The 17,978-nt window shown below is 49.0% G+C and overlaps 1 protein-coding gene and 1 pseudogene across 1 annotated transcript; both read left to right on the top strand.

Annotated features, from left to right (window-relative positions):
• Window positions 1-51: 51 nt before the first annotated feature.
• Ptpn18 (protein tyrosine phosphatase non-receptor type 18) lies at window positions 52-17,218 on the top strand. Its single transcript, XM_052192874.1, has 15 exons — window positions 52-180; window positions 2,842-2,950; window positions 3,256-3,332; window positions 3,418-3,513; window positions 3,613-3,651; window positions 10,415-10,483; window positions 12,312-12,374; window positions 12,665-12,807; window positions 13,891-13,957; window positions 14,043-14,120; window positions 14,207-14,296; window positions 14,500-14,588; window positions 15,158-15,363; window positions 15,723-15,797; window positions 15,959-17,218. The coding sequence occupies exons 1-15, from the start codon at window positions 88-90 to the stop codon at window positions 16,024-16,026; spliced, it is 1,362 nt and encodes a 453-aa protein (XP_052048834.1). The 5' UTR covers window positions 52-87; the 3' UTR covers window positions 16,027-17,218.
• LOC127692492 (39S ribosomal protein L32, mitochondrial-like) lies at window positions 11,047-11,727 on the top strand (annotated as a pseudogene).
• Window positions 17,219-17,978: the final 760 nt, after the last annotated feature.

Raw genomic sequence — 17,978 nt, forward strand, 5'->3', positions numbered from 1 at the left:
GCTGCTGGGACGGAGGCTCCACCCCGCAGCGTCTAAACTCCTTGGGTCGGAGCGCTCTTTGCTGAGCCCTAGCGAGCGGGTCGCAGCATGAGTCGCCACTCGGACCGGGTGAGGAGCTTCTTGGAGCAGCTGGAAGCCCGGGACCACCGGGAGGGGGCAATCCTCGCCCGTGAGTTCAGCGTGAGTGACACTCCAGCCATCACGCTTCGCAGCCAGGCGCTCCCCACGGCTGTCCACCTGTGCAATACGAAAGCTCTGCCTTTTCCTCTCCGCTCCCGGGGCGTCTCCTGCCTCCTGCTCTCCGGTTTCCTCCTCCCGCACTTCTCTCACCCTGATTCTCTCCCAGCCTTTCGCACTCTACCCGCAGGTGCCCAGAGGGTGAAGTTGGCCGCTGTCTAGGAGGAGTCAGACACACTCAGGTGTCGGTGTGAGCTCCCGGAGTAACCTTCTCTCTAGCGGGGCGGTGGCTTCCGCTGGGGAGGGAGGCAGCACACCTGCGCTGGACTCCCAGTCCCCCTCCCGGGCCACTCCTGGGTCACCTTGTAATCCCAGGGAGGAAGTGACTTGGGGCAGCAGAAAGAGGAACAAGGAAACTTATCGCCTAGACTTTGAGTTTCGAGTTTCCAGTCTGTTCTAGGGCTTTTCAGAACTGTGGCCCTGGGAGCTCTGACCTCAATTTCACCTGTTTTGAAGTGTGAATGTTTAAAAGCCAAGTCGGTCTGAAAATTAGGTGGTTTGGGTAGATGAACCTAGCATGTATTGGGTATTCACTGGATAAATTCACTGTATGCACCTAGCACTTGGAGGCAGGGCAGGAAGACCTCTGTAAGTCTGAGGTCAGTCTAGTCTACACAGAGAATGCCAGGACAGCCAGGACTATATAGGAAGACCCTGTCTCAAAACAAACAAACAACCCAACTAACTAAACAAGCAAAACAAACAAAACAAAACAACAAACCGACCACAATACCACAACAGAGACAACAAACATTAACACGTAAGCCTTTAACATGGCTTACAAACGTTGTAGACATTACAACAGGCCAATCAAGCTCGTGAGAGGGGACAGCCATGACACACAACATGTAATGAAGTATTTTAAATATAGTGACGTGATCCAAACACGTAATACGTTGTATCAAACTTAGAAACATAAATTATAAAGATATAAAAATAAGTGTGAGCCGGAGGCCTGTAATCCCAGCACTCTGGGAAGCAGAGGCAGGAGGATTTCTGAGTTCAAGGCCAGCCTGGTCTACAGAGTGAGCTCCAGGACAGCCAGGGCTACACAGAGAAACCCTGTCTCAAAAAAAAAAAAAACCAAATCCAAAAAAAAACCAAAAAAAAAAAAAAAAAAAAGAAAGAAAGAAAGAAAGAAAGAAAGAAAACGAAAACCCAAACCAAACCAAAAAAAAAAACAACCCAAAAATCTAATAAACAAACAAAACCCAAGTCAAATTTATTACGTTCATAATATACACACAAGCATATGGATAGATGAAATGTGAATCTAAATAATTCACATATGTAAAATACTGTAACCTTAAAAACTATATTAGCATAAGCTTGTTTACATTTTGTAAACAAGAAGACATGCACAAGCATGCCTGTGGGGTGTCTTTCAGGCTGAAGCGAACAGTCCTGAGGGCTCCATGCAGAGTTTTGCACTCATTCACTCCAGAACTTTTCTCTCTCTGTGACTGAAACACTCACTGTAGGAAGAAGGTGTCTCTGGGGGCTGGGATAACCCGTCCAGCAGAAGAAGTAAACCACTTTGGAATGGTGGCCCAAGCACAATGCCAATCATTGCAATTATGAGCACCTGACATAGCATCTTCTTACATGTTATATATTATACCTCATATCTATAGCATATTGTCATGCTGTGTCTTGTATAGAGTATTTTTAATTTTTATTTGGCGCGTGTATGTATATATGTAGGTGTGTGTGTATGTGTGTATGTGTGTGTGCAGATTCTCTTGGAGGCTAGAAGAGGCTATTGAATCTCTGAAGCTGGAAATCCCGGTACTTGTGAGCTGGCAGGCGCTAGTGTTAGGAACCAAACTTGGTCCTCTACAAGAGCAGAATGCACTCCTAACCACTTAGCCATCTTTTCTAAGCCCTATTATTTTTTTGAGACAGGGTCTTGAGACAGGTTCAGGCAGGTCTTGAATTCAATGTGTAGCCAAGGGTGACTTTGAACTTTTTTTTTTAATTATATGTGTGCACACACGTTTTAGGGCTAACTATAGACAACCACGAGAGTTACCATTACCCTTCTGCCTTACCTGTGGTGAGAGTCGGGCTATCAGGCTTGCGGGCAAGCACCTCTACCCAATGAAGCATCGCCCTGGCCCGGGTTTAGTTTGTTTGGGGGTGGGGGGAGGTCTTGTGCATGCCACCGCACCTATGTACAGGTCAGAGGACAACTTTCTGGTGTTGCTCCTCGCTCCTTATGGGATATAGGGATTGAGTAGAAAATCTTTAGGCCCGTGCAGAAAGTGCTTATTATATGCATTGAACAATATTTTTGGTCTAAATGATGCATATTTTATTATCATTGTTTATAGTACAGTATAACATGGTTGAGTGTGCAGATCTGAGGGGTCTGGGTTCAACCTTTGTTGGGGTACCTCCTTGTGGGACCTTTGGCAAATTCCTCAACCACTACCTACATCAACGTTCATCTGTACAATTTGGAGAGTGGATAGTTCCCACTTGGGATGTCTAAACCCTCTAGCACTGAGTCTAACTTTCCCCTGCTGTTCTAGATACTATTACGCAGATCCTAGTACGGATGGGTCTCACTCTGTTCTTTCTGCCCATGGTGCCTTCCATTAGGACATTAAGGCCCGCTCTGTGGCCTGGAAGACTGAAGGTGTGTGCTCTACTAAAGCCGGCAGTCGGCATGGGAACACGGGGAAGAACCGCTACAAAGACGTGGTGCCATGTAAGTCAGTGGGTCTCTTGAGGGAGTCAGTGCCACTTGCACAAATGCTGCGTCCCAGTGCCCATTTGGCCGCACCCACATACAGCCAACCCCTCCCACCCATGTCCCACCCTCTCTAACCCCTGCTCCCCGCCCCTCCCTCCCACTCTCCCCAAAACAGGCTATCACCCATGCTCAAGGTTGCTGCCTTACTCCCCGAAGCCACAAGGGGGCAGATTCCCAACTAGTGTGCTGTCACCCTGATTGCTTTTGCCTGGGAGGGTGTCAGAGACTTGACACCCTCCACGTGTCTCACCCTCTCGCAGATGATGAGACGAGAGTCATCCTTTCCCTGCTCCAGGAAGAGGGACATGGAGACTACATCAATGCCAACTTCATCCGGGTCAGGCTAGTGATCAAGGAAGGGGTGGCTTTGGGGTGGGTTGGGATGGGCGTCAGAATCTCGTTAATGAATGGGTCTTTCCCAGGGCACAGATGGAAACCAGACCTACATTGCGACACAAGGACCCCTGCCTCACACTCTGTTGGACTTCTGGCGCCTGGTTTGGGAGTTTGGGGTCAAGGTCAGCTTTGTGGGACAGAGAGAGGAGCATGATTCTGAGTCCCTGTCCTTCTGATTTCTCCTTACTCAGTGGCCTCCCTCTCCCTCACCGTTTGTCTAGGTGATCCTGATGGCCTGTCAAGAGACAGAAAATGGAAGGGTATGTATCCTCAGCCTCCTAGAATGCAAAGAAGGCTTGCGCAGGGAGGAGGGGAGGCCTGCGGGGGCGGGGGGGTCTCCTTCTTGTCCCTAGAACCAGAGTTCAGTCCCTGGCTGACTCCACCGCAGCTCTGCAAAAGCCACTGGTCCTAATTTTGCCTCGATCTTTTTCCTTTTGATCATGGGGTTCCCCCTCAGTACTGGCAGCCCAGCTTTCTACCAGCCCACAGCGTGGCCAAGGACCTTTACTGAAGAGTCTCCACCCTGGTCTCTCTCGACCCTTCCCTGCTCCTTATACACCCCTCTACCTATGCTGGTCTTGGCTATTCTCAGATGAGCCAGAGAAGGCTCTGCTTTGGGGCTGTCTTCTGTCATGGACTTCACCATAGCCTGTTCTGTCACCTGGACCTTCACACGGTCTCACCTCCCCCCCCCCCACACACACACACACACCTGCCTCTAACTCCTTTTTGTGTTCCTCCATTTCCCTTCATAGTTCTTGTCTACCTCAACACACAGGTAATTCTAAATGTGCAATGCGCGTCACAGTAGTATGACGACCCTCTCCACAAGCTATTATTTTTACCTTTGACTGTCTTCTCACTGGGACACAATTCACCCGTTTAGCCAGGCCTGCCAGCTCCCTCTTGCATGTACTTCAGGTTCTTGGGAGGCCGAAGTGAGAGGATCAGAACTTTGAGGCCAGCCTGGGTGACTATTAACCCTTTCACCACCCCATTAGCAGTCACGGCCCATGTTTAGAGTCACAGGCAACCCCTAGTCTCCTTTTGAGCCCAGCAGATTCGCCTGCCTGGCGTGTTTAACACAAAATGGAGTTGTGAGGTACGTGGCTTTCACAACTGGTTCCTTTCTCTCTGTGCTCCCAGTCCTTGCGTACAGAAGCGTGCCGCTAATGTACTTCTTTTGATTGCTGAATAGCCCCTTGAACGTATCTGCATTTTACCCCCTCCTCTAAGCAGTTTGTAGATGCTGGACATTTCTCGGAATCACACCACTGTGAACGTTCGCATGCAAGCCTTTGTGTGGACATGAACTTTCGTTTCTTGAGTGTGCATTGGGTGGAATTGCTAGGTCATTGAGGAACTCTAATTTTAACTCTAGTTTAAGGAAGTGACAGGCCATTTTCCAAAGTAGCTGTATCAGGTTACATTTCCATCCACACGCACAACTCCAGTTTCCTTACATCCTCAACAACAGTTCTGATTCCTTTTCAATTTGAAAACCTTTTACTTACTGTGTGCAGGGGCATGTGCATGTGTGAGCATGTGTGCTGTGCCGTGGAATGGGGCAGAGGTCAGAGACTACGCTGGGAAGGGGGGGTTGTCTCTTTCAACCACGTGGGTCCCTGGGATTGTCTTGGCAACAAGTGTCTTTACCTGATGAGCCATCTTGACTCTTCCCTGCTTTCTCTCTCTCTCTCTCTCTCTCTCTCTCTCTCTCTCTCTCTCTCTCTGTCTCTCTTGTTGGGAATATGAGGGAATCTCTAACTGGGTCTTTTAAACCTTGTGGTAAAATATATGTAAACATAAAAATCACCATGTAAGGGGCTGAAAGATGTCTGGAGGTTAAGAGCACCTCTCGTAGAGGACCTAAGTCCTCCTCGGTCCCAGCACCCACACCAGGTAGCTTACAATTGCCTGTAGCTCCAGCCCCAAAGGATCTGATGCCCTCTTCTGGCCTCCTCGGGCATCCAAACACATTTACTTTTCTTCCTCTGTGTAGCCTTGGCTGTCCTGGAACTCATTCTGTAGACCAGGCTGGTCTCGAACTCAGAAATCCACCTGCCTCTGCCTCCCAAGTACTGGGATTACAGGCATGTGCCACCACCGCCTGGCACATTTAACTTTCATTCAAACACACACACACACACACACACACACACACACACAAAGTCCTCCTCCCCTGGTCTTCTGTCTCCATTGTTGTCCCCCCAGTAGCATCGTGTAAATGGGATTATACAATCTGTGTCCTGTTTCTGGTTTCTTTCCCATGATGGGTTGAAGGTCTGTCCATGTTGTCATGTGTACCAGAATGTCATTCACTGTAAGACTGAATGTGACGCGGCTTTGTGTCATGTTTCCTGTACCCACTCATCTGTTGATAGACAGCTGGGCTGCTCCCCCTCTAGACCACTGTGGATAATGCCGTTGGCACGCAGTGGTAAACAGTTATCCTCTGGCTGCTGGCTTTCATTTTCGTTTGTGTGAGCCAGTGTACATACGTGTGTACCTCTGTCTGTGCATCGCTCCATGTCACCCTGAGTGGCCTGGAACTCACTATGGAGATGTGGCTGGTCTCACAGAGATCCACTTGTCCCTGCCCCCCTGCTCCTGCTACATCGCTAGGTTTAAAGGCTTGTGACACTCTGCTGGCCCTTTTCTTCCTTTTGGGATCCTCCCTGAACTCAGTGCTTGAATTTTCTCAGCTCAGCTAGAAGCCAGTAAGCCCCAGAGATCTCCCTGTCTCTGCCCGCCCCAGAGATCTCCCTGTCTCTGCCCGCCCCAGAGATCTCCCTGTCTCTGCCCGCCCCAGAGATCTCCCTGTCTCTGCCCGCCCCAGAGATCTCCCTGTCTCTGCCCGCTGCTGAGCTGGGGCACAGGCATACAAATGCTGCCTGGCTGTCCGGATGCTGGGATCTGAGCTCCAGTGTTCATGGTTGGGTGGTACTCTTAATTGCTGAGCTGTTTCTCTAGACCTATCTAATTTTTCAATTATTTGAATATAAATCTGCAGTGGAATTATTTAATTTTTTTTTCCACAGTGGCTAGACCTTTTAGACTTTTACCAGCTAGGGGTTTTAGTTTCTCTGTATGTTCAGTAATACTTGCTATTTTGCATACATTCATGTGTGTGTGTGTGTGTGTGTCTGTGTGTGTGTGTGCATGTGTGTGTGTCTATGTGTTTGTGGTGTGGAGTGGTGTGCACACATTTAGAGGTCAAAGGAGGATGTCAGGTGTCCTATTCTATCCCTTTTTCCCTTCACGCGGGTGTTTCACTTAGCCTGGAGGTAGGCTGGCTACCATGCTCCAGAGATCCTCCTGTCCCCTCCCCTATGACGTTGGGGTTACAGGGACAGACCAGTCCTTATCCATGGGTGCAGGGTATTTGAATTCAGATCCTCATTCTTTTTTTTTTTAAGATGTATTTATTTATTATATGTAAGTACACTGTAGCTGTCTTCAGACACACCAGAAGAGGGCGTCAGATCTCATTATGATGGTTGTGAGCCACCATGTGGTGGTTGCTGGGATTTGAACTCAGAATCCTCATTCTTGTTCAGCACCTGTTCTTACCCCTGAGCCCTCTCCCCAGCCCCCAGCAGTTATTTATTTCCCACTCACGAGGATGGAGAGATGGCTCAGTGGTTAAGAGCGAGTTCTGCTGCTGCGGAGGACCCACATTTGGGTCCTAGCACCAACAAGTGGCTTACGAGGACTTGTAACTGCAGCTCCAGGGCACCTGACAACCCTGGCCTCTGCAGTCACCCGCACTCACAGGCATGTAACCTCTCCAATTAAAAATAAGAAAAACAAGTCCTTGTTTGTTTGTTTGGAGACAGGGTTTCTCTGTGTAGCCCTGGCTGTCCCGGAACTCACTCTGTAGACCAGGCTGGCCTCAAAGTCAGGGCTCTGCCTACCTCCGCCTGGCAAAAAAAATGATTCTTAAAAAACAAAACAAAACAAAACAAAAAACCACTCATTTTTGCTTTGTTTTTTATGTGTCTATATGTCTGTTTGTGGGTTTTCTCTAGGCAGACATATATTCAGGTTCCATTTTTAAAGTGGGTTATTGTCTTTAGTACTGAGTTGAAAGAGTTTTGGATAAAAATACTTAGCTGGGCAGTGGTGGTGCATATCTTTGATCCCACCACTAGAGAGGCAGGAGGCTCTCTGTGAGTTTGAGGCCAGCCTGGTCTATAGATCGAGTTCCAGGATAGCCAAGGCTACACTGAAATGTCTTAAGAAAAAAAAAAACAGGAAAAAGAGAGAAAGAGAGAGAGAGAGAGAGAGAGAGAGAGAGAGAGAGAGAGAGAGAGAACTTGCTTGCCTGGCATGGTAGCACATGCCTTTGCTAGGCAGAGGCAGGTTAGATCTCTGTGAGTTTTATGCTAGCCTGGTCTACACAGTAAATTCCGGGTCAGCCAGGACTAAAATTTACAACTTTGAAATTTTATATATTTCATATATTTTATACTTCTTAATGTTATAGGCTTGTTTTAATTTATGACACAGCTTATGCCGAATGTTGAGACAAAATTGATAGCCCCACACTGATTTCTGCTCCAGCCACCTTACTGAGTCTGTCAGCCCGGCATGTGTAGCATGCATTCTTCAGTAGCTCCCCCCAAAAATGAGTCATGCCACATAGGGATCAAAGCAGTGCTTCTTCCTCTTCCTGCCTGCACGCTGATGCAGACCCCTCCCCCACCCTCCCTACTCTTCTCGTCATTTTCTCTTTTCTGTCCCCTCCCCGCCCCCACCCCCACCCCCACATTGTGCTGCTGTAGGCTTGGGTGAGGTTGAAACTGTCCTGTGCTTCCTAGGTACATCACTGGGAATCTCAGTGGAGTTTGACTATGATGAAGAATTCCTTTCTACTTTTGATTCTTTTTAGCTCTTTTTTTTTTTTTCTGTGAAGCTAGGTTGGTTTGTCACTGTGATGCTGTTTTTTTTTTTTTTTTAAGAAGTTATTTATTTTATGTATATGAGTACACTGTCACTGTCCTCAGACACACCAGAAGAGGGCATCAGATCCCATTACAGATGGTTGTGAGCCACCATGTAGGTGCTGGGAATTGAACTCAGGACCTCTGGAAATGCTCTTAACCCCTGAGCCATCTCTCTATTAACATGCTTTTGGTTTTAATTGTGTTTAGGTCCCTCTCTCTCTCTCTCTCTCTCCTTCTCTGTCTCCCTCTCTCTTTCTCCCTCTCCCCCTCTCCCTCTCTCTCTCTTTCTCTCTCTCCCTCTCTCTCTTTCTCTCTCTCCCTCTTTCTCTCTCTCTCCCTCTCCCTCTGCCCCCCCCTCTGTGTGTGTGTGTGTGTGTGTGTGTGCCATAGCATGAGTGTGGAGGTCATAAGACCTCCATCTTGTTTGAAACAAGGTCTCTTGTTTTTTGTTTTGTTTTGTTTTTGTGTTTGGTTGGTTTTGGCTTTTTGGCTTTTCCGAGACAGGGTTTCTCTGTGTAGCCCTGGCTGTCCTGGAACACACTCTGTAGACCAGGCTGGCCTTGAACTCAGAAATCTGCCTGCTTCTGCCTCCCAAGTGCTGGGATTAAAGGTGTGTGCCACCACGCCCGGCTGGTGTTCTTGTTTTCAATCGTCGGCCAGGGCAAGCGAGCTTCAACATTGCCGCAGATTATTGACTTTTTTAGTCTCATCAGTTTGGGGAATGTTCTGCTTTTCTTTCTTTTTCTTTCTTTTTCTTTCTTTCTTCTTAAAAGATGTATGCATTTATTTTATGCATGTGAATAAACTATCGCTATCTTCAGACATACCAGAAGAGGGCATTGGATCCCAATACAGATGGTTGTGAGCCACCTTGTGGTTGCTGGGATTTGAACTCAGGGCCTCTAGAAGAGCAGTCAGTGCTCTTAAGTCCTGAATCATCTACAGTCCCAGCTTTTATTTCTTTAAGTATAATTTCTGGTTTCTCTGGCTCAGCGATGAAGAGCATTGGCTGTTCTTCCAGAGGACCCAAGTTCAACTCCCAGAACTTACATGGAGGTTCACAACTATTTATAACTCCAGGTCCAAGAGATTTGAGTGCTCACCTCTGGCCTCAGGCACCAGGCAGGCACACAGTGCCCAGACCATACATGTAGACAAAACACTCATACACATAAAGTTAAAACTTTTTCCGCTGCTCTCCTTGGCCCCTTGGTGTGTCCCATTAAGGACGAGTCTCTTGTTTATCGCAGCTTCTCCTTCTTGCTGTTGTCTCCGTTGCATATCTTCGTGTTTCTGGTTCCTGCTTCTTTTTCTCTGGGACGTTAACCTGCTGTTAGTGACTTGTGTTTTGGAATTCCATCTAGGGCTGTTTTTGCATCTCATTTTATTCTTTGTTACACTCATGTTTCCATTTGACTCTGTGTATATTGCTATTTTAAGGTCTTTGCCTCGTTTTCCTCTGTTGCTTCTGGATCTGTCCCCATTCCCTGATTCTGCCCCTGGTAACCAGTCACACATTGCTACATCTTTGTTTAAGTGTTGCATAGTTCAATGTTAGATTGTGTTGACTCTGGTTAAAAAGTGTTTCAAGCGTTTACCTTTCTAGGAAGGCAGTGAAGACTCTTCTATATATTTTATCACCTGGAGCTTTCTGTTCCCCCCCCCCCTCCTGTTTGCCCTGCAAATTCTTTGTCTCACCCTCTGAGCTGTGATCTGTGCTTCTGCGGCTTGGTGACATCACAGGGATCCTTAGTTCCTACAGCTTAGTGACATCAAGGTGGTAGGGCAGCTAGTCTGCTGAGTGAGCAGACCCCTGCAGGGCCATGTGTCTATGATATGGAGTGGTCCATGTGCTTAGTTACAGCTGCAGGCCATAGGAGGGTGTCCTGACTGTCTTCCCCCAGCATGATCAGAAGCTTGCTTCTATGCTGTGCAAGTGTTTATGTTATACTCTGCAGCTGGGCTCCATTGCAGCCGCAGCTCCTGGCCCTCCCACAAGTAGCTCTCAGGGTGTCCTGTCACCCTGAAGGTGACCTCCCCCCTCACTCCTTGCCTTTCCTGTCTTACTTTGCAGAGGAAGTGTGAACGCTACTGGGCCCGGGAGCAGGAACCTTTACAGGCCGGGCCTTTCTGCATCACCCTGGTAAGCTGGAGCAGGGGTGGGAACAGAGGTGGTTTCTGCAGGCCTTGGGTAGTGTAGGAGATTTTAAGGAAGACATACAGAGTGGGAAGCCTTGGGCTAGGCTTCGAAAGATGAACTATTTTCTCACAGCTCGCTTACACTGTGGAAAACTCAGAATACATGCAGGATAAGTATTCTCCCCAGGCCCTAACGCAGTTAACTCTGACTACAGCTACTGCTGTAACCAAAATGTACCTGGTCAGGTTTCTGCAATTCCTGTCTTACAGTGTTCTTTACTGGAGGAACTCCCTCCACATTCAGGTAGTTAGCCATTAACAAATGCAAGGAGACCATTGTATTACAGAACAATAGGACTCTCTTATGCTCCACTGTAAAAAGATCGCCTTGTTTTATATACTCATTCCTCTTTGCCTACTCTGACAAAAGTTTCCTTGAATGCTTTGGGAGAAGTTTGGGCCAAAAGAAAATTTAAAAATATTGTCAGTATAGAAATGTATTTGAATTAAAAATATATGGCTATATTTACAGTAACACAATACTTACCTGGAGGACATATTATTATTGGTTGTGAAACCATTTAAAACTATTCTTTTGGCTTGGGAGGATCATGGCTCCTTGGCTGCTGCTGCCGCTACAGTGGCTGGTGCATCCTGGACCACTCCAGAGGTGCTGGGAGCTGCTAGAAGGGCCATTGCAGCTGCACCGGGATGGCTTTGCTCCTCAGTTGGGTCTGTAAGGAGAGAGTTCGTGGAAAGAGACACCAGCATCAGCAGTTCAGAGTCCATCCATCCTCGCTGAACTAGCACATGATACCAGAGAAAATAAAGAAAATTCTAGCTTTTTAGATAGTATCTTTTGGATGGCAGCTTCCCAAAACGATGCACCATCAAAGTTAACCAATGTAGAAGAAGAAGCCCTCACAAGCTTATTAAAAGTAAGAATAATATAGACATCTATCTTCCCTGGATGTGGTCACCTGATGCAGAAACATGTCCTTTGTGGCTATTGCTTTGAGAAAGTACACCAGGAGACAATAAAAATCAGACAACTAATATGGGCTCAAGAAGGGGGCCTTCCAAGCTCCTTCCGTTGAGACTGTGGTATTATACATAGGACAGAAACCATCAGAAAAGGATCAGGGCAAGAGGATTGTTGGAAGAAACATAAACAGGCCATCTTGTTTCACCCAGAATTGAACTAAAAAATGTTAAAAGGATAATTTCATAGTTAGGCAGTTATTTAAAATCAGGAGTCTTCATTTTCATGTCATGTTTTCAAATCATCAGTGTATTTTAAAATGGATTTTGTTAGCTGTTTCTTTTAAACGAGGTAATTTGAAGACTGTACCACAAATAAACTCAGCATATTTTAAAATATTCTTTTGCAGTAAAAAAAAAAGTATGTAATAAAAATGCAAAGAGAAGCAAAATATAAATCTCCTGAAGACTGGGAATCAGATACACTAAGGAAGCAAGTCTGCCAGAGTATGGACTGTAAGACATGCCCAGCAAGGTCTCGGGTCTCAGCCACGAGGAATCCCAGGAATGCAAAACGGCACTGCAGACCTAAGTGTTTTAAAAATGTTTTTAGTATTTGATTTTCAATCAAGAATGCTCTGCTTCCGCTAGGCGTGGTAGTACACACACCTGCCATCCCAACACATGGGAGGCGGATTCAGAGAAGGATCTCTGGTTTGAGGCCAGTCTGGGCTCTTCAGCAAGGCTTGTCTCCAAAGCAAAACCAAACCCCAAAAACCTTTGCTTTCTAAAGATGTGAAATGTGTGGCTAAGGTCTCTATTTCTCTTCTGTTTTCTCTGTCCATGCTCAGACGAAGGAGACAGCGCTGAATTCGGACATCACTCTCAGGACCCTCCAGGTTACATTCCAGAAGGTAAAGGGCGAGGTTAAAAAGGTTAAAGGCGAAGGGGCTCTTGCATGGGACGAGCTGTCTCCTCTCCCATAAATGCTGACACTCAGGATTCCAGTCAGTTCCCATCACCCTCCGTTATTGTGCAGTGGACTTGCTTGTCTCCGAGGTACTGAGGGTGGAGCCCACGGCCTTGTGCATGCTATGCAAATCTTCTTAGTCTTCTTCCTTATCTGGTAGATTTAAATGGAATATGTTTAGGAATGTAGTTTTTCTTCTTTTCATTGTTTTCCACTCTCTGTTCCCTGTCTCAGGAATCCCGCTCTGTGCACCAGCTACAGTATATATCCTGGCCCGACCACGGGGTTCCCAGCAGTCCCGATCACATTCTCACCATGGTGGAGGAGGCCCGCAGCCTCCAAGGACTTGGACCCGGACCCCTCTGTGTGCACTGCAGGTTTAGGAAATGAGCTTTATGAGGATCTGGGGAGGCAGAAGGGAGAGGACGAGGCAGAGAGGCAAGGGAGAGCTTGGGGCTTGAAGCCAGCCTTTCCTTTTCAGAGGCATCTCGTGAGAAGCTCCTGGCTGTGTGTTCATGATAGAGTGAGCTGGAATCCTTAGCTGGAGTAGCGTGCCTGCTGCAGAGTAGAAAGTGTATAGCTGACCGTTCACAAGTCTAAGTGAAGAAAAAAGGTCTTCCTGTGTGGAAGAAATACCTCAGCCGTCCAAGTACCTGCTGTACACACTCTTGAGTTCAGATCTCCATTACCCAGTCAAAACCCAGGTCAGGTGGCTTGCCCCCTGTGTAACCCCAGCACATGGTGATGGCTAGAGACAAGTGACTCCACTGAGGGTGTTGTTAGTAAGTCAAGCAAATTTGTGAGCAGCCTGTTTAGTAAGAGACCCTGTCTTAAATTTAATATTGACGTTTGGTCTCCATACTCTCTGTCACCCAGCACGTGCACGCACACACGCATGCACGCATACACACACACACACACACACACACACACACGCACACACACACAAAATGGGTGCACACTAACATACATGAAAAACCAAAAGCGCTGGGAGGTGGTGGCGCACGCCTGTAATCCCAGCACTTTGGGAGGCAGAGGCAGGCAGATTTCTGAGTTCGAGGCCAGCCTGGTCTACAGAGTGAGCTCTAGGACAGCCAGGACAACACAGAGAAATCCTGTCTCGGAAAACAAAACAAACAAACAAACAAACAAAAAACCCAAAATAAAAAAAAATCAAAAAAGAAAAACCAAAAGCTTTTATTTAAAATTATTGTCTAGGGATCCTGCAGTTTAAGAGGTACTGATCTCCCTCAGCTCAGCTCAGTTCAGCTCAGCTCAGAATGGGTTCTGGGATCTGTACAGTTAGGTAGTCCTGACATCCCAGCACTTAGGAAGCTGAAGTCAGAGGCTAGCCTGGGCAACACAGCTCAAGACCTGTGGAAAAGGGAGGAGGAACAGAATGGGGAAAGGGGCATTGTGGGTAGGCTATGATGGTGTCTGTTCTGATTCTTGATTGTCAGTGCTGGCTGTGGACGCACTGGTGTCCTGTGTGCTGTTGATTATGTGAGGCAGTTGCTGCTGACGCAGGTATGATGTCCTCTTCTCTGTGCACAGTCTGTCCTATGGCTGCCCACCAGGGCCTGCAGGGTCTCACCTCCCCTCTCTATCCCAGACAATCCCTCCCAACTTCAGCCTCTTCGAAGTGGTCCTGGAGATGCGGAAACAGCGGCCTGCAGCAGTGCAGACAGAGGTAGTCTGTCTGTCCTTTCCCTAGGGCAGAGGGCGGCTTTCCTGCCTTCCCACTCTCCCCTTCTCAATGACCACCCACCCCAACAGGAGCAGTACAGGTTCCTGTACCACACAGTGGCTCAGCTATTCTCCAGAACTCTCCAGAACACCAGCTCCCACTACCAGAACCTCAAGGAGGTACAGAGCCCCCAATTTCACCCTTTCTGCCAGCCAGCAGCACCGGTCTGCCTCTTGGGAACAGCAGCTGACTCTCTGTGAAGGCACCTTTGCCTCCTCAGAGCTCCCTCCTCAGGCTGTCCCCTCCTAAGCTCACCTCAGCACCCACAGCGATCTGCACCAGGGACATGGCCCCTGACCCCTCCCCGACTGCTTCCCTGCAGAACTGTGCTCCAATCTGCAAGGAAGCCTTCTCCCTCAGGACCTCCTCAGCCCTGCCTGCTACATCCCGCCCACCAGGGGGGGTTCTCAGGTACTGGCTCCGTCTGCTCACTCTGCCCCTGGGGCATCAACCCCTGTAGTCTGGGCTAGCGTATCCCTTGGTCTTCCAGAAGGTAATTAAAATATATATTTTTAGAATCTCTCCCTCTCTCTCGCTCTCTTTGCCCCTCCCCCCTCTGTACATTGCTGCGACATGAGAGGACACCCCTGGGCGTGGGTCCTCACCTTCCGCATGTTTTGAGAAACAGTCTCACTGTGTACATCAAAGCTTCTGGGGAGTCACCTGTCTCTGTGTCCTTGTAGGAGGGCTGTGGTCACACACACATTACCAAGGCTGGCTTTACGTGGGTCCTCCCTAGTCCTACTTGCCAATCTGTCCCTGTCCCTCTTGCTGTAGGGATACTAGGGACACGGAACCCCTGCTTTCTGCCCTCGGGTGGCCCGCCCCTTTCCTCCTTTCGTGCTCAGGGCACTGGGGCAGGCAGGAAGGAAGCCCGTAGCATGGGCTGAGCTTGCTGTCTCCCCCCCCTTTTCCCCCTTCCCCGCCCCGCTCTCCTTGAGCTCAGCGCTTTCACTTCCTCTGCTCGCTGTCCGCTGCAGGAGCATCTCTGTGCCCGCGCCCCCGACCCTTCCCATGGCCGACACTTACGCTGTGGTGCAGAAGCGTGGCGCTCCGGCGGGCACAGGGCCGGGGACGCGGGCGTCCAACAGCACAGACACCCCGATCTACAGCCAGGTGGCTCCACGTGTCCAGCGGCCGGTGGCACAGACGGAGAACGCGCAGGGGACATCGGCACTGAGTCGAGGTGAGTTGAGGCCCTCCCGGGATGCGGAACTGAGGGCGAGCACCTGTTTGCACGTTCTCCGCTCTCCTAAGGCTTGGGAGGGTCTAAGCGCCAACCGGAGGTCAGCCACAGATCCAGCGTGGCCACGCCCCCAGGATCCTAAATGTCGGGGTTCAAGCCCCAAAATGAGCCCTAGGTCAGGTCTCAGTTGGGAAACTGGGTTGTCTAAGCAGGGCCCCAAAGACAGACCTCCGTACTTGGCCCCGCCCACGGCCCCGCCCCCAACCGCTACAACACGGAGGGAAATCGGTAGCTGCGCTGCATTAATCCCTGGAGCTCTTAAAAGCCGCTTGAGCTGACCAAGGTTTTCCTGCCCTCAGTTCCTGCGGATCAAAACCATTCCGGGCCTGATGCCTATGAAGAAGTAACGGACGGAGCGCAGACTGGCAGGCTAGGTAAGTCAGAGCGTAGGGTGCAACTTTGGAGAGCCCCAGGACTTTGGGAGTTTGGGCTGGGGCACCGGACTCAGGGTCTGCCTCATATACCAGGATCTGGAGCGGGGCGGGTTTGGAGGAGGTCAGACCTCAGCTTCCGCATGGAACCCTTCTTCCTTTAGGCTTCAACTTGCGCATCGGAAGGCCCAAAGGGCCACGGGATCCTCCGGCAGAGTGGACACGGGTGTAACGAGTGCTGGTGCCTGTTACGGCCTGTCACTCAGCGGTGGCTGGACTTCTGGAACCATTCTGCTGCTGTGCAGTGTCTTATGGATGAGCGGGACTTGTGGGCCTGAATCAAAATAAAAGTTTCTCAGGGCAGAAAAAATAGGGGCTTTGCCCCTGTGGTTATAGCCGTCAAAGCCCGGGACTAGGAGAGGGGTGAGAGAGGTGGTGAATCTTCTCTGAGAAAATTTAAGGAGGCACATCAGGATTGGGCATTGTCACCCTCCTCCCCATGCACCTACCGGAAGTGCCTCCCAGACAGAGTCCTAACTCAGACTGGTGCCTACCTGGATCGACATGCTAGAGACACGTCTAGATAGATCCTTACATAAACTTGCAATGATCAAGGAAGATCTCCGCTGGTCAGAGAAGTGGATCACCCAGTCAGGTAAATAGTGTGCCATCCAGAGAGACAGAACTTCAAGTCCTGTCATTCTTGAGATGCAAGAAAGTAGAACCTGGGGTTGGTGAGATGGCTCAGTGGTTAAGAGCACTAGTCAGTTGTGAGTTCAAATCCCAGCAACCACATGGTGGTTGGTTCACAACCATCCGTAATGAGAAACAACAACAAAAAACAACAACAACAAAAAAACCAAAACAAAAGACCTAGGGGCTGGCCAGAGTGATAGGGAGTGGAGTGAGGCTGGGTGGAGGGCGGGGCAGAGTAAGAGGGAAAAAGGGAAGGGGGGAAATGGAAAAAAGAAAAAGAAAACAGAAAAGAAAGTAGTAGATCCTCTGCCGGGCAGTGGTGGCGCGCGCCTTTAGTCCCAGTACTTGGGAGGCAGAGGCAGGCGGATTTCTGAGTTCGAGGCCAGCCTGGTTTACAGAGTGAGTTCCAGGACAGCCAGGGCTACACAGAGAAACTCTGTCTTGGAAAAAAAAAAAAAAACACACAAAACAAGCAAGCAAACAAACAAAAAACCAGAAAGTAGATCCTCAAATGGATGCACAATGCTCTAGACCCCAATCCTGTCCCCCACCCCCTCCCGCCATATGTCACAAGTCGGGGTCTAAGTGGCAGTTGTTCCTCTAGTCAGTCCTGACTATGCCTTCCGACACAGTGCCTTCTCCACGCCTGTCTTGAATTTGATGACGGCTCTTACCCATGAACTCCCGTATGTAAGCAAACATCATTAAAAGGATTTTTGTAGAATTCAGTGAAGAATGGGCCAAAAGCTCAGCTCAAGAGCCTTACGCTCACTGCTTCAGGAATGGCAACCGACTGCAGGCTCCCAGGCCCTGCGTGGTCCTGGGAAGCATTTGCCTTTTGAGTGTTGGGGTGGGGGCTGGTAGATGAACCGTGCCTTGTTTGGCCACAGTGTCTACTCTCACTGTCAAGTGCTGGAGGATCTGATGGACAGCTCAGCCAGCACGAATCAGGGATGACAGGGGAACCCTGGGAATCTTCAGCATCTCAGTGAATCTACTCTACTCTAAGATGACAGTTGTGTGTGTGTGTGTGTGTGTGTGTGTGTGTGTGGTGGCGCTGAGAGGCAGCTGGGAGCAGAGAAGGGTCAGGATGGTATATTTAGAGCATGGGCTGGGCTGACCATTCTGGAGTAACAAAAGGAAGGGAGGAGGAGGGATAGGGTATCGTTTGACACAGGTTAATCTCAAACCATTGAATTCCTTGGTCCCTAAAACCAGCCAGGAAAGCGGTAAATTCCTGGAAATGGGGAGCTGTTGCAGAAAAAAGAATAGTTCATCCCAAGGAAGAGAAACCAACCCAAGTTACCTCCCGGAGGCCCAAAACCAGCATTGCTGTGGTTGATAGGATTAATCCTGAGCTCAGGGAGCACTGTGCCTGTCTTAGCTGCCCTGTCTGAATACAGTGAGTGGCTATGGTGAAGGCCAAGAGAGTCTCTGGGATCAGCAGACTCCCAGGCAATCTGTTGGCTGTCAGTTCCACCCTAAGAA

Source organism: Apodemus sylvaticus, chromosome 9 (assembly GCF_947179515.1).
Source record: "Apodemus sylvaticus chromosome 9, mApoSyl1.1, whole genome shotgun sequence".
Classification (NCBI taxonomy): domain Eukaryota; kingdom Metazoa; phylum Chordata; class Mammalia; order Rodentia; family Muridae; genus Apodemus; species Apodemus sylvaticus.